Raw genomic sequence first — 17529 nt, forward strand, 5'->3', positions numbered from 1 at the left:
TCTTATTTTTTTATTTGCTTTACTACTTTTATAGTCAAGTTTTGTATCAACTATAGCATTGAAATCTCATAAAAGACATATATTTTCATATTCTGTTTCAAGTATCTTTATATGAAGTTTTTTATAAAATTCTTCTTGTCCATTGTTCGGTTGATAAATGGCAACTAAGACTATCTGTCTTTGATTTAAAGGCACTTCCACCATCAAAATTTCCCCTTCTACATCTTTGAAAATTTGTTTGGCACTTATTGTTTCTTTAACATACAGTATAGTATCACCCCTCTTCTTTTTTGTTGCGATAACGAATAAAATAGTTTTCCCAATTTAGGGTTCTCCAATTTTTAATTGTGTTTTTTAATCTTGAAGTGATATTATGTCCTATCTTAATCTTTGTAGTTTTGAAAATATTTTTCTCCTTTTCATAGGGGAATTCAGTCCATTTATATTAACTGATAGCATCTTTATTTCTTCTTGCATTGCTTTACTTATACATGGGTGTTATACTCCTAGTTGCTCTTATTTCTCTGGGTTCCTTTATTCTTGTTCCTTCTAGCTTCGCTTATTCTTTTTTCTCCATTTCACTTTCATCTTGCTGTGAGTATTTTTCTTCCATCATTGATATTTCTTGGCCTTTATGCACTGTTTCTCTTCTCATTTCCTGTTCCTCTTCTGTGTTAAAGTGGCAATCATAGAATTCCATTGCTTTATCCAATGAGTCTAGTCTGTATATTTTTTTTCCTGCCAAGTAACTAATATTCCTTCAGGTATCAGCCATCTAAAGCTTGCATTGCATTTAATCAACACTGTAGTCAAAAAGTGATATTGCTTTTTAAGGTCTCTTACTCTCCTTGGAATCTGTTTCAAGACTACCAATTGTTTCCCCTTGTATTGCAATGGTTCGTCTCTTGCCTTGTTAAGTATCTTGTCTCTTATTGATTTTTTCACAGATCTTACATGCACTTCTAGTTTAGTTTACTTTATTGTCATTGCACTTCATACAATGAAATCAAACACCATCTTCAGTGCACATCATGACCATGAAAATAAACACAAATACACATCCTTCACACTCCACACATTAAACCGAAAACCTGCAACACCACACCAACACTGCACTATACAGTGAAATTCAAAAGAGCTACTGCCCTGGGATAGAAGCTGTTTTTCAGCCTATTTGTGCTTGTTTTTAATATTCTGTACCATCTACCAGATGGTAATAGTTCAAAAAAGGGGTGCCCAGGATGAGATGGATCTTTGAGAATATTTTGAACTTTCTTAAGACAGCGGGAGCTCCAAAGAGGGGAGAGAGCAACCAATGATCTTCTGGACAATGATGTTAACCTTCTGGAGTGTCTTCCTATCTGCCACTGTGCAATTGGCAAACCATACACAGGTGCAGTAAGTTAAGATACTCTCTATGGTGCAGCAGTAGAAGATCACCAGCAGTTTTTCATTCAGTTGTTGTTTTCTGAGAAGTCTCAGGTAGTATAATCTTTGCAGGGCCCTTTTGATCAGCGCTGCAACGTGAGCACCCCAGGTCAGGTCCTCTTTTATGGTAAAACCCAGAAACTTAAAACTGGCCATTTGCTCCAATCAGTCTCCATTGATAAGCAAGGGCTAGATGTCTGATCTGCTCCTTCTATAGTCCACTATAAATTCCTTGGTCTTATTGGTGTTAAGGACCAAGTTATTGTCTCCACACCACAAAAGCACCTCCACCTCATCTCGGTAGGCAGACTCATCGCCCCCTGGAGATGAGTCCCACCACTGTTGTATCATCTGCAAATTTAGCATTAGTATTACTAACGTGAGTGGGGATGCAGTCATGCACATAAAGAGTATAGAGTAAGGGACTCAACACACAACCCTGTGTGTACCAGTGTTAAGAATAAGGGCTGAAGAGATATGATTAGCTAATCTGACCCTCTGTGAACGGCCAGACAGGAAATCCATAATCCAAAGGCAGATTGAATAAGAAAGTCCAAGGTCCAGAAGTTTAGACACTAGTCTATGTGTAAGAATTGTGTTAAATGAAGATCTAAAATCTACAAAAAGCATCCTCACATAGACCCCCCCCACGCTGTTCTAGATGAGTCAGAGCAGTGTGAAGAGTGATGGCTATAGCATCCTCTGTAGATCTATTTCTTATGTATGCAAACTGGTGTTCATCAAATGTATGCAGAAGATCAGAAATGATGTGCCAGCAGACCAATTTTTCAAAGCACTTCATGATAATAGGAGTGGGTGCCACTGGTCTGTATTCGTTGAGGTTATTGATAGGGAACTTCTTTGGCAGCGGAACAATGGTTGAAGACTTCAAACAAGATGGAATAGTGGACTGGGATAAAGACTGATTGAAGATCCTGGTAAAGACGCCAGCCAACTGATCAGCACAGTTCTAGCTTATGTCTTCTCACATAGTTCATGTGTATTCTAAAAGTTTCATCAATCTCTACTTCTATTTCCTGCTTGTCAATTCCTAGTGCCTTCGTCAGCAACTCTTTCATTATCTTTGGTAGGTCCTCCCCCTTCTCCTCTTCAATATTCTGAAATCTCAGGTAATGAGTAGCTTTTTCTGTTTCCAACATTATCATGGTGTTTTCTAGCTCTTTATTTGCTTGTGTCAATTTATAATTTATATCATCTACTTTTTTCTCTACTTGTTCTCCATTTTCTGGATCCTTTGCTCAGAGTGTTTCACTATTACAGGGGTGTCAAACTCATGATGTCACATTGTCATATGACATATCACAACTTTTCCCCCTTCATTAAAATGGGTTGGATGTGGCTAGTGCTACATACCACATCTCCACCCATCAACCACAATCCAATCCAAAACCCAATCCACAAATAAACACAACCCAGACAAATATTGATATCCCAATCCTCATCAGAGAAGCTGTTGAGCGTGAGCGGAAACGTCCAAACGCCATCTTATTTGGACTAGAAGACATCAATGTCAATGATGACATCACAACTGTCCGAAACATCATCAGAGATTATCAAGCATCAACCATCTCCGCTGATGAAATACTTGACATTTCCCCGCATCGACCGAGAGCTCAAAAATAGAGACGGCTCTGTGGCCCCACGCTTGTGCAGGGTCATTTGCAAAAACGAATCAAGCAAACGTAAATTCATTTATACTATAAACTCACTCGCCAAAACCAACACCAACCACAAGAACCTCCGTTGCCGCCCTGACCTAACCATACAGCAACGTGCCCGCTCCCATGTACTCCACATCGAACTCAAAACTGTCTAGACAATGGAGAGAAGGACCTGTACATTGACTACCATGCTGACTGTATCAAAAGTAAGCCACGCAACCCAATTCTCAACTTTTACCCTCAACCACAACCCTACCTCAACCCATGCACCATCACCCAAGACTAGGCACGCGCGCCCCCAACTACCTCAATTCTAACTACTGCCGGACTTAAATGCAAACTACTCAATACAAGAAGCCTCGTGAATAAAATACCTGAATTTCTCATCCTCCTTAATACGGGTAACTTCGACATTATATTTGTCTGTGAAACATGGCTCAATGCATCTCTCCCCGACTCCATTACTGTGGTAATATAATCTATTGATCATTTTATCATTTTCTGTAAGGCCTTTGAATAACTAGCATTATGTCTAGGGATATAGGCATTCTTGGTGGGGGTAGGAGTACCTTCGCTCATGAGTGTCTCATCCTGTTTTGATTCTGCAAGTTTAGAAGGAATAGGAAAATAGGTAAAAGTTCAAGGTACACAGTTGTGCTTTCTCATGGGACTTTCCAAACTTTCCCATGAGACTTTCCGTGGCTGTATGATCTCATCCTAGCAAGGTAACATCTGGGACTTTCCAAGATAGTATGTTCTCATGCTGGTGAAGTAATCTCCTGTAGAGGTCATTGTTTCTGAATATGCATACTGTATTTTTGCTTGTGTTTTTTCTCAATAAATACTGCTACCTGAGTTCACTCAGGGCTGGCATTTTCTCAGACATTTCCCTGTGTCTCATTTCGAATGTCAGTCCACCATAAATGGTGACCCCGACGTGATAGCTTGGAAGGCTATACGTTTCCCGCATCCTATACTCATCGTCGCGACGTCGACTGGGCCCTCATCTTCTTCGCTGGACGAAGATAGATTCTTTCGTGAGTATGGGGGAGATCTCTCGAAGGCTCAGAAAGAGCACATCAGGGAATTGAGAGGGATCATTGGGAATAGTTTTGGATTTGGAATTGGCAGTAGGGGTTGCGCTGTAGGAAAGAAAGAAATTGAGGACTTACTACAGTATGTTTGGAAAAATATTAAGTCATATCCGGAGGGAGGTAGTATTAAAGTAGAGTCCTGGAAAAAGATAGGAAATTTTTGCACGAGGAACCTCGTGCCCCTTCTTCAATTTTGTTAACCTGGAGGGTGATTATGGATGCGTTAGCTACTTATGAACAACCGCTCCTAGCACCCCCTGAAGAAGGTTTGCCGCTTTACCATGCGGTACGTTTGTTGCCGCCCGGACGGCACCTCCAGATAAATCTGGGGGACTGTCCGGCGCTAGAAATACTTTGTCAGAGGATAAGAGTTTACCTTTAAGGGTTCAGGTGGATGCAGTTACTGCAGCTATTCAAGAAGCAAAGAATAGAGGGGAATTATCAGGAGATGATTTGGTGGAGTTTGGAGTAGAAGTTCAACTTAATCCAGTAGAAATTGTCATGGATGCTGCGTTGAATCCGCAGCGGAGTGGAAGCCTTTACCTCTCAGGATTTTGAGGGAAGTTAAGCAAGCAGCAAAAGAATATGGTGTTAGATCGCCATATACTCAGGCATTGTTAGAAGCAGTTGGTTATGGAAATAAAATGATTCCGGCTGACTGGAAAGCTCTGTTAAATATGATTTTAACTCCAGCTCAATATTTGGTGTTAGATCAGAAATGGAGACAGCTGGCAGTCCAGAGGGAACAGTAAATGTTACCCCAGATCAGCTTTACGGAGCTGGTAATTTTACAACAGTGGAACAACAGAGAGATGGTATGCCTGATGAGGGGTTCGTTCTTCTCCCACAATTAATTTTTCAAGCCATAGGGGCTCTCCCTGACGGCGAAGGTGGTGAGAAGACCTTTACCAACATCAAACAAGGGAACAATGAACCCTATGAAAATTTCATTAGCAGACTGAAATTGGCTATTGAAAGACAAATTGATAATCAATTCGCCCAGAAAGAGTTGCTTTTTAAGTTAGCAGTAGAACAAGCTAACACAGATTGCAGAAAGATCTTAAATCCACTTGTAGCAAGTGGAGATGAGAAATCGCGGATTTGATTAATGCATGTAGGAAGGTAGGGAGTCAGTCTTTTAACATGGAAACTTTAGCTTTGGCTTTACAAACAGGACATGCTCAAAAGGGGAATTGTTTCAATTGTGGGAAGCCTGGACATTTTAAAGCGCAATGTCGGGCTCCTGGAGGAGGTCAAAGTCAGCAGAATAAGAGATCAATGGGACAGGGTGTTCGTCCTAAATCAGTGTGTCCGAAATGTAAGAAAGGATATCATTGGGCATATCAGATGCTCCTACAGTTTTTACTGATGGAGGGAAAGTTTTTGGTGCTTGTGTTTGGAAAGATACATCTGGAATTTGGCATACAAAAGTGACTTCAGAGCAGAAGTCTGCCCAGCAGGCAGAACTTGCTGCTGTAGTTTTGGCTTTTCAAAATTTTCACAATCAGGATTTTAATTTAATAGTGGATTCATTGTATGTGTATAATTTGTTACCCTTTGTAGCAGGTTCTTATTTGTCTCCTGGAATATCACCTGATATTTTAAGATTGCTTTTGCTGTTACAAGGATGTTTGGAGCAGCGTGTAAATGTGTGTTTTGTTGCTCACATGCCACGCTCAAGACCATGTTAACTAAAATTAAATAAAAAAGGAGGGAAGCTCCTGGGGCTTCCGGCGATTCAAGATCAATTAAATCTAGCTTTATATACTTTAAATTTTTTAAATTTGTCTGGTAACCCCCTGCGGCGCGGCCAGCAGGCATTTTTCTTCTCCTTCTACAGATGCGGTGAGACCTCGGGTGTTGGTGCGGTTTCTTCCAGATCCAGCATGGGTTCCTGCTGAGCTGATAACGTGGGGACGTGGTTATGCAGCAGTTGAACATCTTGGTCAAGTTCGTTGGATTCCTGGTCGGTGTGTTCGACCTGATCATTCGCAGGCACCTGTGAAGGAAGTTTCGGAACAGCAGGATGGTGCATCTGTGGTTCCTGATCCTGCTGATTCTGCCTAATCTGTCCTGGACTGCTCGGGTGCGGAGAGAGCAGCGACAGCATGTTCAGCGTGCCGGAGATTTGGGCGATGATTTGTGGACAGAGAACAGTTATATTAAAGATTTGCGCACAACTGCCAAAAATTTGAACATCACCAATTGTTGGTTGTGTATGCACCTTCCTGGGAGAGTGGGAGAAGGACTAACATTGCATGGAGTGCCTTTTGAGGAAAAAGATTTAATAAAGAATGCAACCTGGAGAAAACAGTTGTCTTGTGCTACAACAGAGCAATTCCAGATGTTCAAAAAGAAAAAAATGCACACATTATAATCGAATGTGACGGCTAAGGTCAAGGTGTCTTTAAAGGGAAGGGCGTATGTATGCTTCACCCGAAATGACTCTGGAGGAACTTTCCTAGGGAATTGGTCCAGGTGTAATGTCACTTTTCAAATGCCAACCATCTGTTATAATAGCAGTGTGCAGAATTATACCTGTCTCCCTCAGTTCAATTCTCCTCAGTGCTATATGTGTCAATATCTTGAGAAGATGAAGAATGGTTCTGAGGTAGCCCGGGGGGAGCCTTGGGCTATGGGGAATGATGTGTGGTTCCTATGTGGGGAGTATGGGTATCGGGAGGTTCCCAGGAATTGGTCTGGGATATGCACATTGGGGTATGTAATACCTGTAATTTATAAACTGGATCAGTTGCCGGAAGGCAGAATCCGCAACAAGCGTGAGCTGGAATCAGGTCTAACCATGGGAGGTAATCTATGGACACAAATTTCTCGAGGTCTCATCCCGCCTTTGGGAATTGCTATGAACTATAGGGATATTCATATTTTAAATAATTTTACTGTTGCTATGTTTAATGATACTATAAAGAATATTAAGATGATTAATGTAGAAATGTCTGAAATTCGTAAAGTTACTTTGCAAAATCGATATGCTTTAGATATTATGTTAGCTGCCCAAGGAGGAGTTTGTGCTTTAATTCATTCGCATTGCTGTGTTTTTATACATAATTATGAGCCAAACATTACAAAGACTGTTCAGGACATGGAAGATCGTATTGCTCAGCATCAATCTGGAGCCGATGGGTTTAATGCATCATTCTGGGACAGTCTGTGGTCCTGGCTTCCTGATGGATCATGGTTTCGCTCCTTATTGCAAGGGGTTGTTATTATTATTGCTATATGTATCTTATTATGTTGTTTTATTCAATGTATTCCTAATCTATTACAAATGTGTACTTCAGTCTTCCGGCGTGTGGGATCAGGTCGTGAGGGAACTGTGTACTATGCCACTAAAACACCCCCTATCTTTGAATAAATAAAAAAGGAGGGAATGTGGTAATATAATCTATTGATCATTTTATCATTTTCTGTAAGGCCTTTGAATAACTAGCATTAAGTCTAGGGATATAGGCATTCTTGGTGGGGGTAGGAGTACCTTCGCTCATGAGTGTCTCATCCTGTTTTGATTCTGCAAGTTTAGAAGGAATAGGAAAATAGGTAAAAGTTCAAGGTACACAGTTGTGCTTTCTCATGGGACTTTCCAAACTTTCCCATGAGACTTTCCGTGGCTGTATGATCTCATCCTAGCAAGGTAACCTCTGGGACTTTCCAAGATTGTATGTTCTCATGCTGGTGAAGTAATCTCCTGTAGAGGTCATTGTTTCTGAATATGCATACTGTATTTTTGCTTGTGTTTTTTCTCAATAAATACTGCTACCTGAGTTCACTCAGGGCTGGCATTTTCTCAGACATTTCCCTGTGTCTCATTTCGAATGTCAGTCCACCATACATTACCACAGTCAGAGACTATCATGTTTACCGATCAGATCGTGAAAAGCGTCGAGGAAGTGGTGTTGCTATATTCTATAAAAAATCCTTACATCTAAAAAATATCCAAGTTACCCAGGAGCTTGCCCTTCCTGAAACCATCATCTGTGAACTATCCTTAAATATCACAATTCGATTCTTACTATGTTACAGAGCACCTGATTATGACATCAAACATGTAAACAAGCTAAATACATTACTAACATGGGCTACATCCTGCCCATACCCTTTTATCTTTCTTGGAGATTTCAATCTACCTCATATCGACTGGACCCTAAATAATTGTACAACTGAAATCATACACACAACCTTCTACAATGCTATTACAAATCTGGGACTGGAACAACTAGTAACCAACAACACTAGACTAAACAACTGCCTCGATCTCATCTTCTGCAATAGTTTGAATTTAATTTACGGAATACAAACTAAAGAACCCTTTTCCAGCAGTGACCACAATATGATTGACTTTTGTCTCAACATACGTCCACACAAAAATCACCTCAATGATGTAATCCCCAATTATAACTTCAAAAAAGGCAACTATGATCTTATAGACAACGACCTCTCATCCCTTGATTGGCAATCTCTATTCTCTGGATGCAATACCGTTGAAGACCATTACAACATATTCTTACTTGAAATCAAAAGAGTCATCATACTATATGTTCCAACAACAACTCCCAAAACAAAACAAAAAGAAGATTACCCATATCAATAAGGAAACTTCAATCCAAAAAGAGATCACTCTGGCGGAAAAACAAATCTGGTCACGTTGCCAATTTCAAAAACCGATACAAAAACTTATGCCACCAGATAAAGACCGAATGCACCAATTATCACATTAAACAAGAAGAAAACCTTCTAAGCACCAATTCCACCCGTGCTTTTTACAATTTTGTAAACAACAAACTAAAAGACTCAAGGTCCATCCCTCCCTTGATAGGACCTGATGGTAAAGACTCTGCAACGACGACACCATTAAAGCCAACATCTTTAACACATTCTTGGCTCAGTATTTGTAAACAGCAATGGATCTTGCCCAGTATTTCCTAACCGTACCACAGATAACAACAATGACCTAATACATATCGATTTCACAGAAGACAATGTTGAAAAATCACTACGCAATCTAAAACCATCCCTATCTATTGGACCGGATGGAATATGTGCCTACTTCTTAAAAAGCTATCCACTGCCATAGCCAAACCTCTAAGCATAATCTTTGAAAAATCTTTCAGGACCAGCTCCTTGCCTAACCTATGGTCACAAGCCACAGTCATCCCCATCTTCAAAAAGGAGACCCAAGCCTAGTTGAAAATTACAGACCAATCTCCTTATGCTGCGTCACCTGCAAAGTCATGGAATCAATTATTAACCAATCCATCATCCTCCACTTAGAGACAAACAACCTACTCTCCAATAAACAATTTGGTTTCAGAAAAAAACTATCCTGTAATCTGCAACTCTTACACTGCAAAAACATATGGACGACACAACTCGACCAGGTCAAAGCAATAGACGCAATCTACATAGACTTCTGTAAAGCCTTTGATTCAGTAGTACACGACAAACTACTCCTAAAAATAAAATCTTATGGTATATCTGGACAACTGAATAACTGGATAGAAGCATTCCTATCAAACAGACAACAAATGGTCAAAATCGGGAGAGTCCTATCAAATCCAGTACCTGTCAATAGTGGTGTCCCTCAGGGCAGTGTTCTAGGACCAACTCTCTTCATACTCTACATAAACGACCTCTGTGATCATATTAAGAGCAATTGCGTTCTCTTCGCTGATGATGTAAAGCTGTTCAATACCACAGACAATACTGCTACCCTACAAAAGATCTTGACTATGTATCCGAATGGTCAAACAAATGGCAACTTCAAATCTCAACAAATAAATGCTCTGTCTTACATATTGGCAAAAAAAATCAGAAAATAAAATACAAGCTGAATAGTCAAGACCTTGTTGATGACCCAAGCTCTGTAAAGGACCTTGGAATACTCACCACTAATGATCTGAGTGCTAGAGCCCACTGCAACTACATAGCCAAAAAGGCATTAAGAGTTGTTAACCTAATCCTACGTAGCTTTTTCTCTGGCAATATCACACTACTAACCAGAGCATACAAAACATTTGCTAGACCAATACTCGAATACAGTTCATCAGTCTGGAACCCTCATTACGTATCTGATATTAGCACAATTGAGAAAGTCCAGAAATATTTCACAAGAAGAGTTCTCCACTCTTCTACTCGTTGTAGAATACCTTATGCCACCAGACTTGAAATTCTAGAACTAGAAAACCTTGAATTACGCCGTCTTCGGTCTGACTTAAGCATGGTATATAAAATCATACATTGCAATGTCCTACCTGTCAATGAATACTTCAGCTTCAACCATAACAACACAAGAGCACACAATAGATACAAACTCAAAGTAAACCGCACCAAACTTGATTGCAGGAAATACGACTTCAGCAATAGAGTAGTCAATGTCTGGAATACTCTACCCGACTCTGTAGTCTCTTCTCCAAACCCCAAAAACTTTAACCTTAGACTGTCTACCATTGACCTCACCCCTTTCCTAAGAGGTCTGTAGGAGGCGTGCATAAGCGCACCAACGTGCCTACCGTCCCTGTCCTATTGTTTCTCTATTCTTTTATTTTTCTTATATGTACCCATCTCATGTATTCACAACTATGTATACACTTATACTTATTATCTTGTAAACAATTGACAAATAAAATAAATAAAATAAAATAAATAAGTGATGTATCCCGGCCCATGGGCCATGAGCTTGACACTCCTGTACTATTATGACAAGAGGCATGTGCTATCACAGGATGTTTATCTGTCCAGGTGAGTAATATTCAGTTTACTCTGAAAAAGAGTGACTGTAAATTCATAGCTTATTGATACATCTAAATCTATCTTTATCATTAGCAATGCAATCTGCTCAGTTGCATATGTTTGTCAGTTTAGATGATGAGTGTGCCAGTTGCCTTGCTCCAAAATCAATAATGGCTTATTTAAAACCAGTCTTTCATTAATATTCTATTTCACATAATGGCAACCAAATTTTCTAGCATTTCTTCAAGAAGCTAGCAACTTTTTATCACTAAAGCTTCCAAACACTGGAATTCAATTATTCTGAAATTGAAAGTTTTCTATCTGAATGCCAACAGTGTAAAGTAGCAGGGTTGTGCTGACTCCAGAGAGAGCTGGATTGAAGTCATTATTCTGCAGTGCTTCTGGACATAATTGTGCTTCTAATTCATTCACAGTCTACCTTATGAAGTTATTTCAAAAAGAAAGCCAAGAAAATTCTAAAATATAAAAATGAATTCAGTTTTTTCCTCAATACTTACCAATGTGAGAACCTGTATCTGTAAAAATTTTATTTAATATATAGCTACCGTTTCAATTCTTTCCCATATTTTAAAAACTTTATGTAAATATTTAGTTGAAAGTATTTACATGTTTTTCATTGTTCGCATTTAGACTATGCATGAAAGAGTAACAAAACAAATCTAATTCTGCCTACAGAATTAATATGGATAATTTAATTACATGCCAGATTCTATACCATGAGATAAATATTTTACTCTCTCCCTCTCCTCCCCATCTCCTCCACTCTCTTTCTTTCACATACGTACATGCACATACAGAGACACTAGTTAAAAATAAAAAAAATGTGATAATCTTAGGTTCCCTATTGGGAAAAAAAATAATTCTCAAGTTTGAAAAAGAACAAGTGAAATGTAAAATAATGAAATTGTAGCTAAATTATGTGGTATGATGTGAACTCTTAACAACACCTATATAAATTGATAAACAAACTTAAAATTAGAACAAGGTTTTCATTGCTAAGAAATACAGCTGGAATGCTAATCACTAAGGTTTCTTTTTAATAATTCCAACATATGGTCCAAAATCTAGGTTTCTAAAACTGCCAGTCCATTTTGTAATTATGCTAAATAGCACCTACTGTGACACTTTCTTTGTCTCTTACACTCCCACATACAATTCACTGAATGAGAATATGGTTGTAAACATGCAAAATTTGGGATTATGCTGATCCTTTGTTATTCTAGATGTAATTATATAAGCAAGTACAGCTCAGTGGGTTTAGCAAGATTACCTTGGCAAATCTCAGTTGTAAAACATTCTTAAATTCAAAAGAGATGAATTAATGATTAAATTATCTTGCTATTGTTCTTAAACTGGTTTTTCTTTTGCTTAGTTCCTGATACTGCATTTGCCTAACAGACATTTCTTTAAAATGATTACTTAATCAGGGGCACAATACTGGATTTACAAAAATATTTACCGTATTTGCCGGCGTATAAGACGACCCGGCGTATAAGACGACCCCCCACCACCACCGGAAACGCCCTCCAGAAATCCCCGGGGCTGCAGCGGCAGGGCAGAGTGCCAGGGGCCGTGGGAAGAGCAGTAAGGCTGCAGCCTCGGGCGGAGCGAGGCGAGCGGGATGAAGCGGAAGCGACGCGGGGATCCGGGAAGCCAGAGGCGCCGCCGCTGCGTCCAACAAGCCTCCGAAAAAGCCGGGCAGTGGATATGCCGGCGTATAAGACGACCCCCACTTGGAGGCATGTTTTTCGGGGCAAAAAAGTCGTCTTATACGCCGGCAAATACGGTATGTATTGAGGATTACAAAACTGATCACTTCTGTCAAGAAGCATACTTTTAGTGTGTGTGTGTGTGTGTGTACACACACACACATGCACACACCAAACTTATCACTTCTGTCAACAAGCATACTTCCATTGTATGTGTGTGTACACAAACACACACACACATTTATATTTATACTCCAGTATAAATGTTTTTATTATAATGCAAATTCCTCAAATATATATGCAATGTATCCTGTTTATGTTTTCCTTGCCATTTTTATTCTAATCACTAATCTGACTATATTTGTACATATTTTCTCTCTATTTCCCAACGTACACTTTTTTGGGTACAATATTCTACAGCATTCTGGCCAATTTGTGATTGGACACACAAGGAATTTATTTCTGATGCATAAGCCCTCAATGAATATACAAATAACAAAGTAATATAATCATAAAATACAATAGTAGAAGATAATAGGAAAGATGACAAGAATAATAGTTATACAGTCCTACTAAACAGGTAAATATCCTTAGGCATAATGCAGTGCTGTGGGAATTAGGTGTTCAGCAGAGTGATGGCACGAGAGGGGTGAAACTGTCTCTGTGTCTAGTTGTTTTGGCACGCAATACCCTATAGTGGTGTCTGGGGGAAGTGCTGGAACAGTTTGTGTCCAGGATGTGAGGGATCTATAGATATTTTGTCAGCCCTCTTTCTAGCTCTTGCAGTATACAGTACAAGTCCTCAATGGAAGACAGACCTTTGCAATTGTTTTTTTCTGCAGTCTTAACTATCTGTTGAAGTCTGTACTTGTTCTGTTTGGTTACTGTATCAAACTAGATAGTTATAGAAGTACAAATGGCAAACTCAATAATTCCCCTGTAGAACTTTATCAGCAACTCCTTGGGCAGCAGGAGATTTCTGAGTTGAGGTAAGAAATGCATTCTTTGTTGTGCCTTTTTAATGAGAGTTCTAATATTAGCTGTCCTAGGAGACTGTAGAACTCAGAAACCTGAAGGTCTCTGCTGTTGACACTGTCTAATATTGTAAGAGGTGGTAGAATAGGAGGACTGTTCCTAATATCCACTATCATCTCTACAATTTTGTGTTCAGCTCCAATTGTTCCGGTTGCACAACAGGGCCAATTGTTCAACCTCCTATCTGCATGCAGAATTATCCCCATTCTAAATAAGACCAATGACTGTTGTATCATCTGCAAACATCAGTATTTTAAGCAGTGGTAGGATTCAATTTTTTTTTACTACCATTTTTGTGGGCATGGCTTGGTGGGCATGGCAGGGGAAGGATACTGTAAAATCTTCAGTCAGAGGTGGTATTTGCCAGTTCTCCAAACTACTCAAAATATCTACTATCAGTTCTCCAAAACTGGTCAGAACCTGCTGAATACCACCTCTGATTTTAACAGAGGGGTCTTTTGAGATGTAGTCATTAGTATAAAGAGAAAACAATAATGGAAAGAGCACAGAACCTGAGGCGGGAGAGGGGATGTTGCAATTAAACAGACATTCAATGTGATTTTACCTAACTTCACCTGCTGCTTTCTATGTGTTAGCTTATAATCCACCTATAAGTGGTTGAGTCAGTTTAGAGAGAAGAATTTCTGGAATTATTCAATGCCGAGCTGAAGTCTATCAAAAGGACCCTTGGGGATTCAAGATGTTGTAAGATGTAGTGCAATGCCACGTTAACAGCATCATCTGCTGAACTAATTGCATGGTAGGCACATTACAAAGGGATCTAGCAGCAGATCCATGATGATTTTCAGGTGGACCAGCACTAACCTTTCAAAAGTTTTCATAACTGCAAATGTTAGACAACTGGTCTGTAGTCATTCAGTTCCTTGATAGTGTAAATTTGATTTTAAAAGTGTTTAATTTTGAACTATACAGCAAATTTTGAACTATACAGCAAAAAGGTGTTTACTATATGGATTTGGGAAAGTTAATAGATTAAGATTACCAGAAGTATTTGGAATTATATTTTTTAGTTATTTAGAAATATTTCCACATTGGAAAATGGTGACTGTTTTGATCTGAAAGAACTTTTTTTAGAAATGAAAAACAAAAGGATAAAATTTACAGATTGATACAAAAGAAACCTGTTAAGGTTCATAATTTTTTTTTTGCTTTGAAACATAGATGATCAGCAAACTACCTCTGGGACTTTTTTTGAAGGGATTAAAGAATAATTTTGTGTAATTGGAAAGTATATAAGATTAGCTTGTTTGCTGAGAGTTAAAAGAAGATAGTAGTTATTTTTGGTTGCCTTTTCTGGATTTTTGATGTCAAAGCTTCATTTATATTGCATTTGGACTCTGTTATCTTTAATTAAAAGATGAGCTATGGGGAGATCTTTTATTTAGAGATTGTGATGCACTTTTAAAAAATTTTTATCTGTTGCAATAAAGAAGTTAATTCATCTTTTCCTTCCTTTTTTAACCATTTAACTATTTTTTGTAGTTTTATTCATTTTCATTCTTTTCATTTATACTTCATAAAATTACTTGGGAAAAAAATAAATATATTTCTCCTCATGTTAGGTAAGCAAATCAGTGAAATTTAAGCATATTTTATGATAAAACATTGTTTAGATATAAATATATTATTGGATTGTAACTTGATACAATTTTCAACAACATTCTATATTTGACTGCATTTCATGTTACTACATTAAAATTATGTATTGTTTGTCATAAGTATATATTCTTCTCATTTTATTCTGTTCATCTATTCATTTTCATTAAATAATGGAATAATTATTGTATAATTGAATAATTATTTCGTAAAAAACAAGTCTTTTTCACATTCTTGTAAACTTTGGCTAGAGTCATATAATTTTATTATCAATTGCACATTTTCTTCAGAATTCTTTTGGTAAAAGCATAATGATAGATTAATGATAATATTATTCTATAAAATACGGTGTGTATATGTGCTATATTTATAGAACTTGAATTTCTAAAAATGGGTATCTTAGCAGGTGGCAATGCCAGGTATATATGCCAGGTATATATACACTGGTATATATCCCAGATATTGGTAACGACAGACCTATTATTGTGGGTGAAAGAAAAATAATACATGCAGCAAAGTTCTGAATACATGTCATCTAGATAGTAGATAGTGGTATTTTGTGAGCATAAATTGCTCTGTGTGCATTCTGAAAAAAACAAAAGCTTTTCAGTCTCATTCAAAGAACACACTGAAACTAATAAAACATATTCAAAAAATTATGTTATAAATTAAAACAGAAAGTTTGGATATTAATACTTCATAGAGGTAAAGATAATCCTTGTGTACCTAATCACACTTTGCCAAATAAAGTATTCTATTGTATTCTATTCCATCCTATCATATTCTAAACACTTTTGTTGACCAGTGATATTTTATTCATAAGATACTTGTTCTTATTTTATTCTAACTTAACAAAATTAAACAGATGAAAACATAAAAACAGCATGAGATACATATATTTCTAATTCTCCTAGAAGTAAATCAAACAGTGGTCACATTTAATTCTCTAATCATTTGACTCATCAGTCTTATGACACAAATACTAATCCTTCACAGCAGCAGGAACTTAAAATAAAAACAAATTTACCTTGTGCTGTGAAACTCATTGTTGCTGAAGTGGTGATAAACTGTGGAGACAGGTATCAAATGTTCAAAATGGCTTCTCTTTCAGTGGGCTAACCAGTCTGATGTCAATCTATAGCATTCAATCTATTAATGGGGAAAAATACATTACACAACATATAAATAACTGTAAGAATGATCTAGAATTCATTTAGTATTGCTAAAATGCTTATACTTAGTGAAATTATATTTCTTTTCTTTTACCTTCTACCTCCAGGATTTGATTGGAGGAAAAGGGCGTTGGTACTTACCTGACACGCCCATTCTCCTTGAGCTACGAAGAGCATCCAGTAGTGGGAGGTGCTTCAGTCTCTGCTTATCTAGACTGGGCTTAATTTGTGGAACGCTCCTCCTCCTCCACGGGACACCTCCCCAGCGTTCCCCAGTTTTGGCTAAGATGAGAGAAACAAACACCCTCGCCCTTAATACTGTAAAAATTTGTTGGCCGAAACAGGATCCCACAAGACGGAAGAGGGTGGGGCTGGATCCTCTTTGCAGCTCAAGGAGAATGGGCATGTCAGGTAAGTACCAACGCCCTTTCTCCCACGAGCTGCTCAGAGCATCCAGTAGTGGGACATATCAAAGCTTGGCCTGTCCTACGGGAGGGACTCTGTCTTGGGATCCCCTCCTGGTCCCTGTGGACCCATTGCAGAACCCTTCTGCCAAAGGAGGCCTCGGCTGATGCAAACACATCTATTTTATAATGCCTAATAAAAGGTGATAGAGAGGCCCAGGTTGCGGCACGACAGATGTCAGTGATTGGTGCCTGCGTGGCCCATGCTGCTGATGTTGCAGGGCTCCTTGTTGAATGAGCTGTTATGCCCCTGGGCACCTGAAGTGGTGGAGTCTGATACGTTTTCGCTATTGCGGCCCATAGCCAGCGGCCTATTGTGGAGGATGAGACCTTGCATCCCTGATTGTTGGGCTGAAAACACATAAATAAAGACTTCATTTTTCTAAAAAAGGCTGTGCGGTGAATATATATTCGTAACGCTCGCCTCACATCCAGCTGATGCCATTGTCGTTCCAGCCCTTGGGATGGCCTGGGACAAAAATTAGGAAGTATCAGTCCTTGTGCCCTGTGAAAGGCTGAATTAACTTTGGGTATGAACGTAGGATCGGGACGAAGGACGA

At 38.6% G+C, this 17529-nt stretch overlaps 1 protein-coding gene across 5 annotated transcripts in view; it reads right to left on the reverse strand.

Moving 5' to 3' along the window:
* The window catches only part of HDAC9 (histone deacetylase 9), a 518734-nt gene that overhangs the window by 472539 nt on the left and 28666 nt on the right, over positions 1–17529 (reverse strand). For all 5 annotated transcript variants that reach the window (XM_087946939.1, XM_087946936.1, XM_087946937.1 and 2 more), the window contains exon 2: positions 16361–16482. In XM_087946939.1, coding sequence (XP_087803065.1) covers positions 16361–16379 — 19 coding nt within the window. In that variant the 5' untranslated portion in view covers positions 16380–16482. The remainder of the gene's footprint in view (positions 1–16360; positions 16483–17529) is intronic.

The sequence above is a fragment of the Notechis scutatus genome, chromosome Z (assembly GCF_049901735.1).
Source record: "Notechis scutatus isolate UNSWTSFEM ecotype Mainland chromosome Z, rNotScu1.2, whole genome shotgun sequence".
Classification (NCBI taxonomy): domain Eukaryota; kingdom Metazoa; phylum Chordata; class Lepidosauria; order Squamata; family Elapidae; genus Notechis; species Notechis scutatus.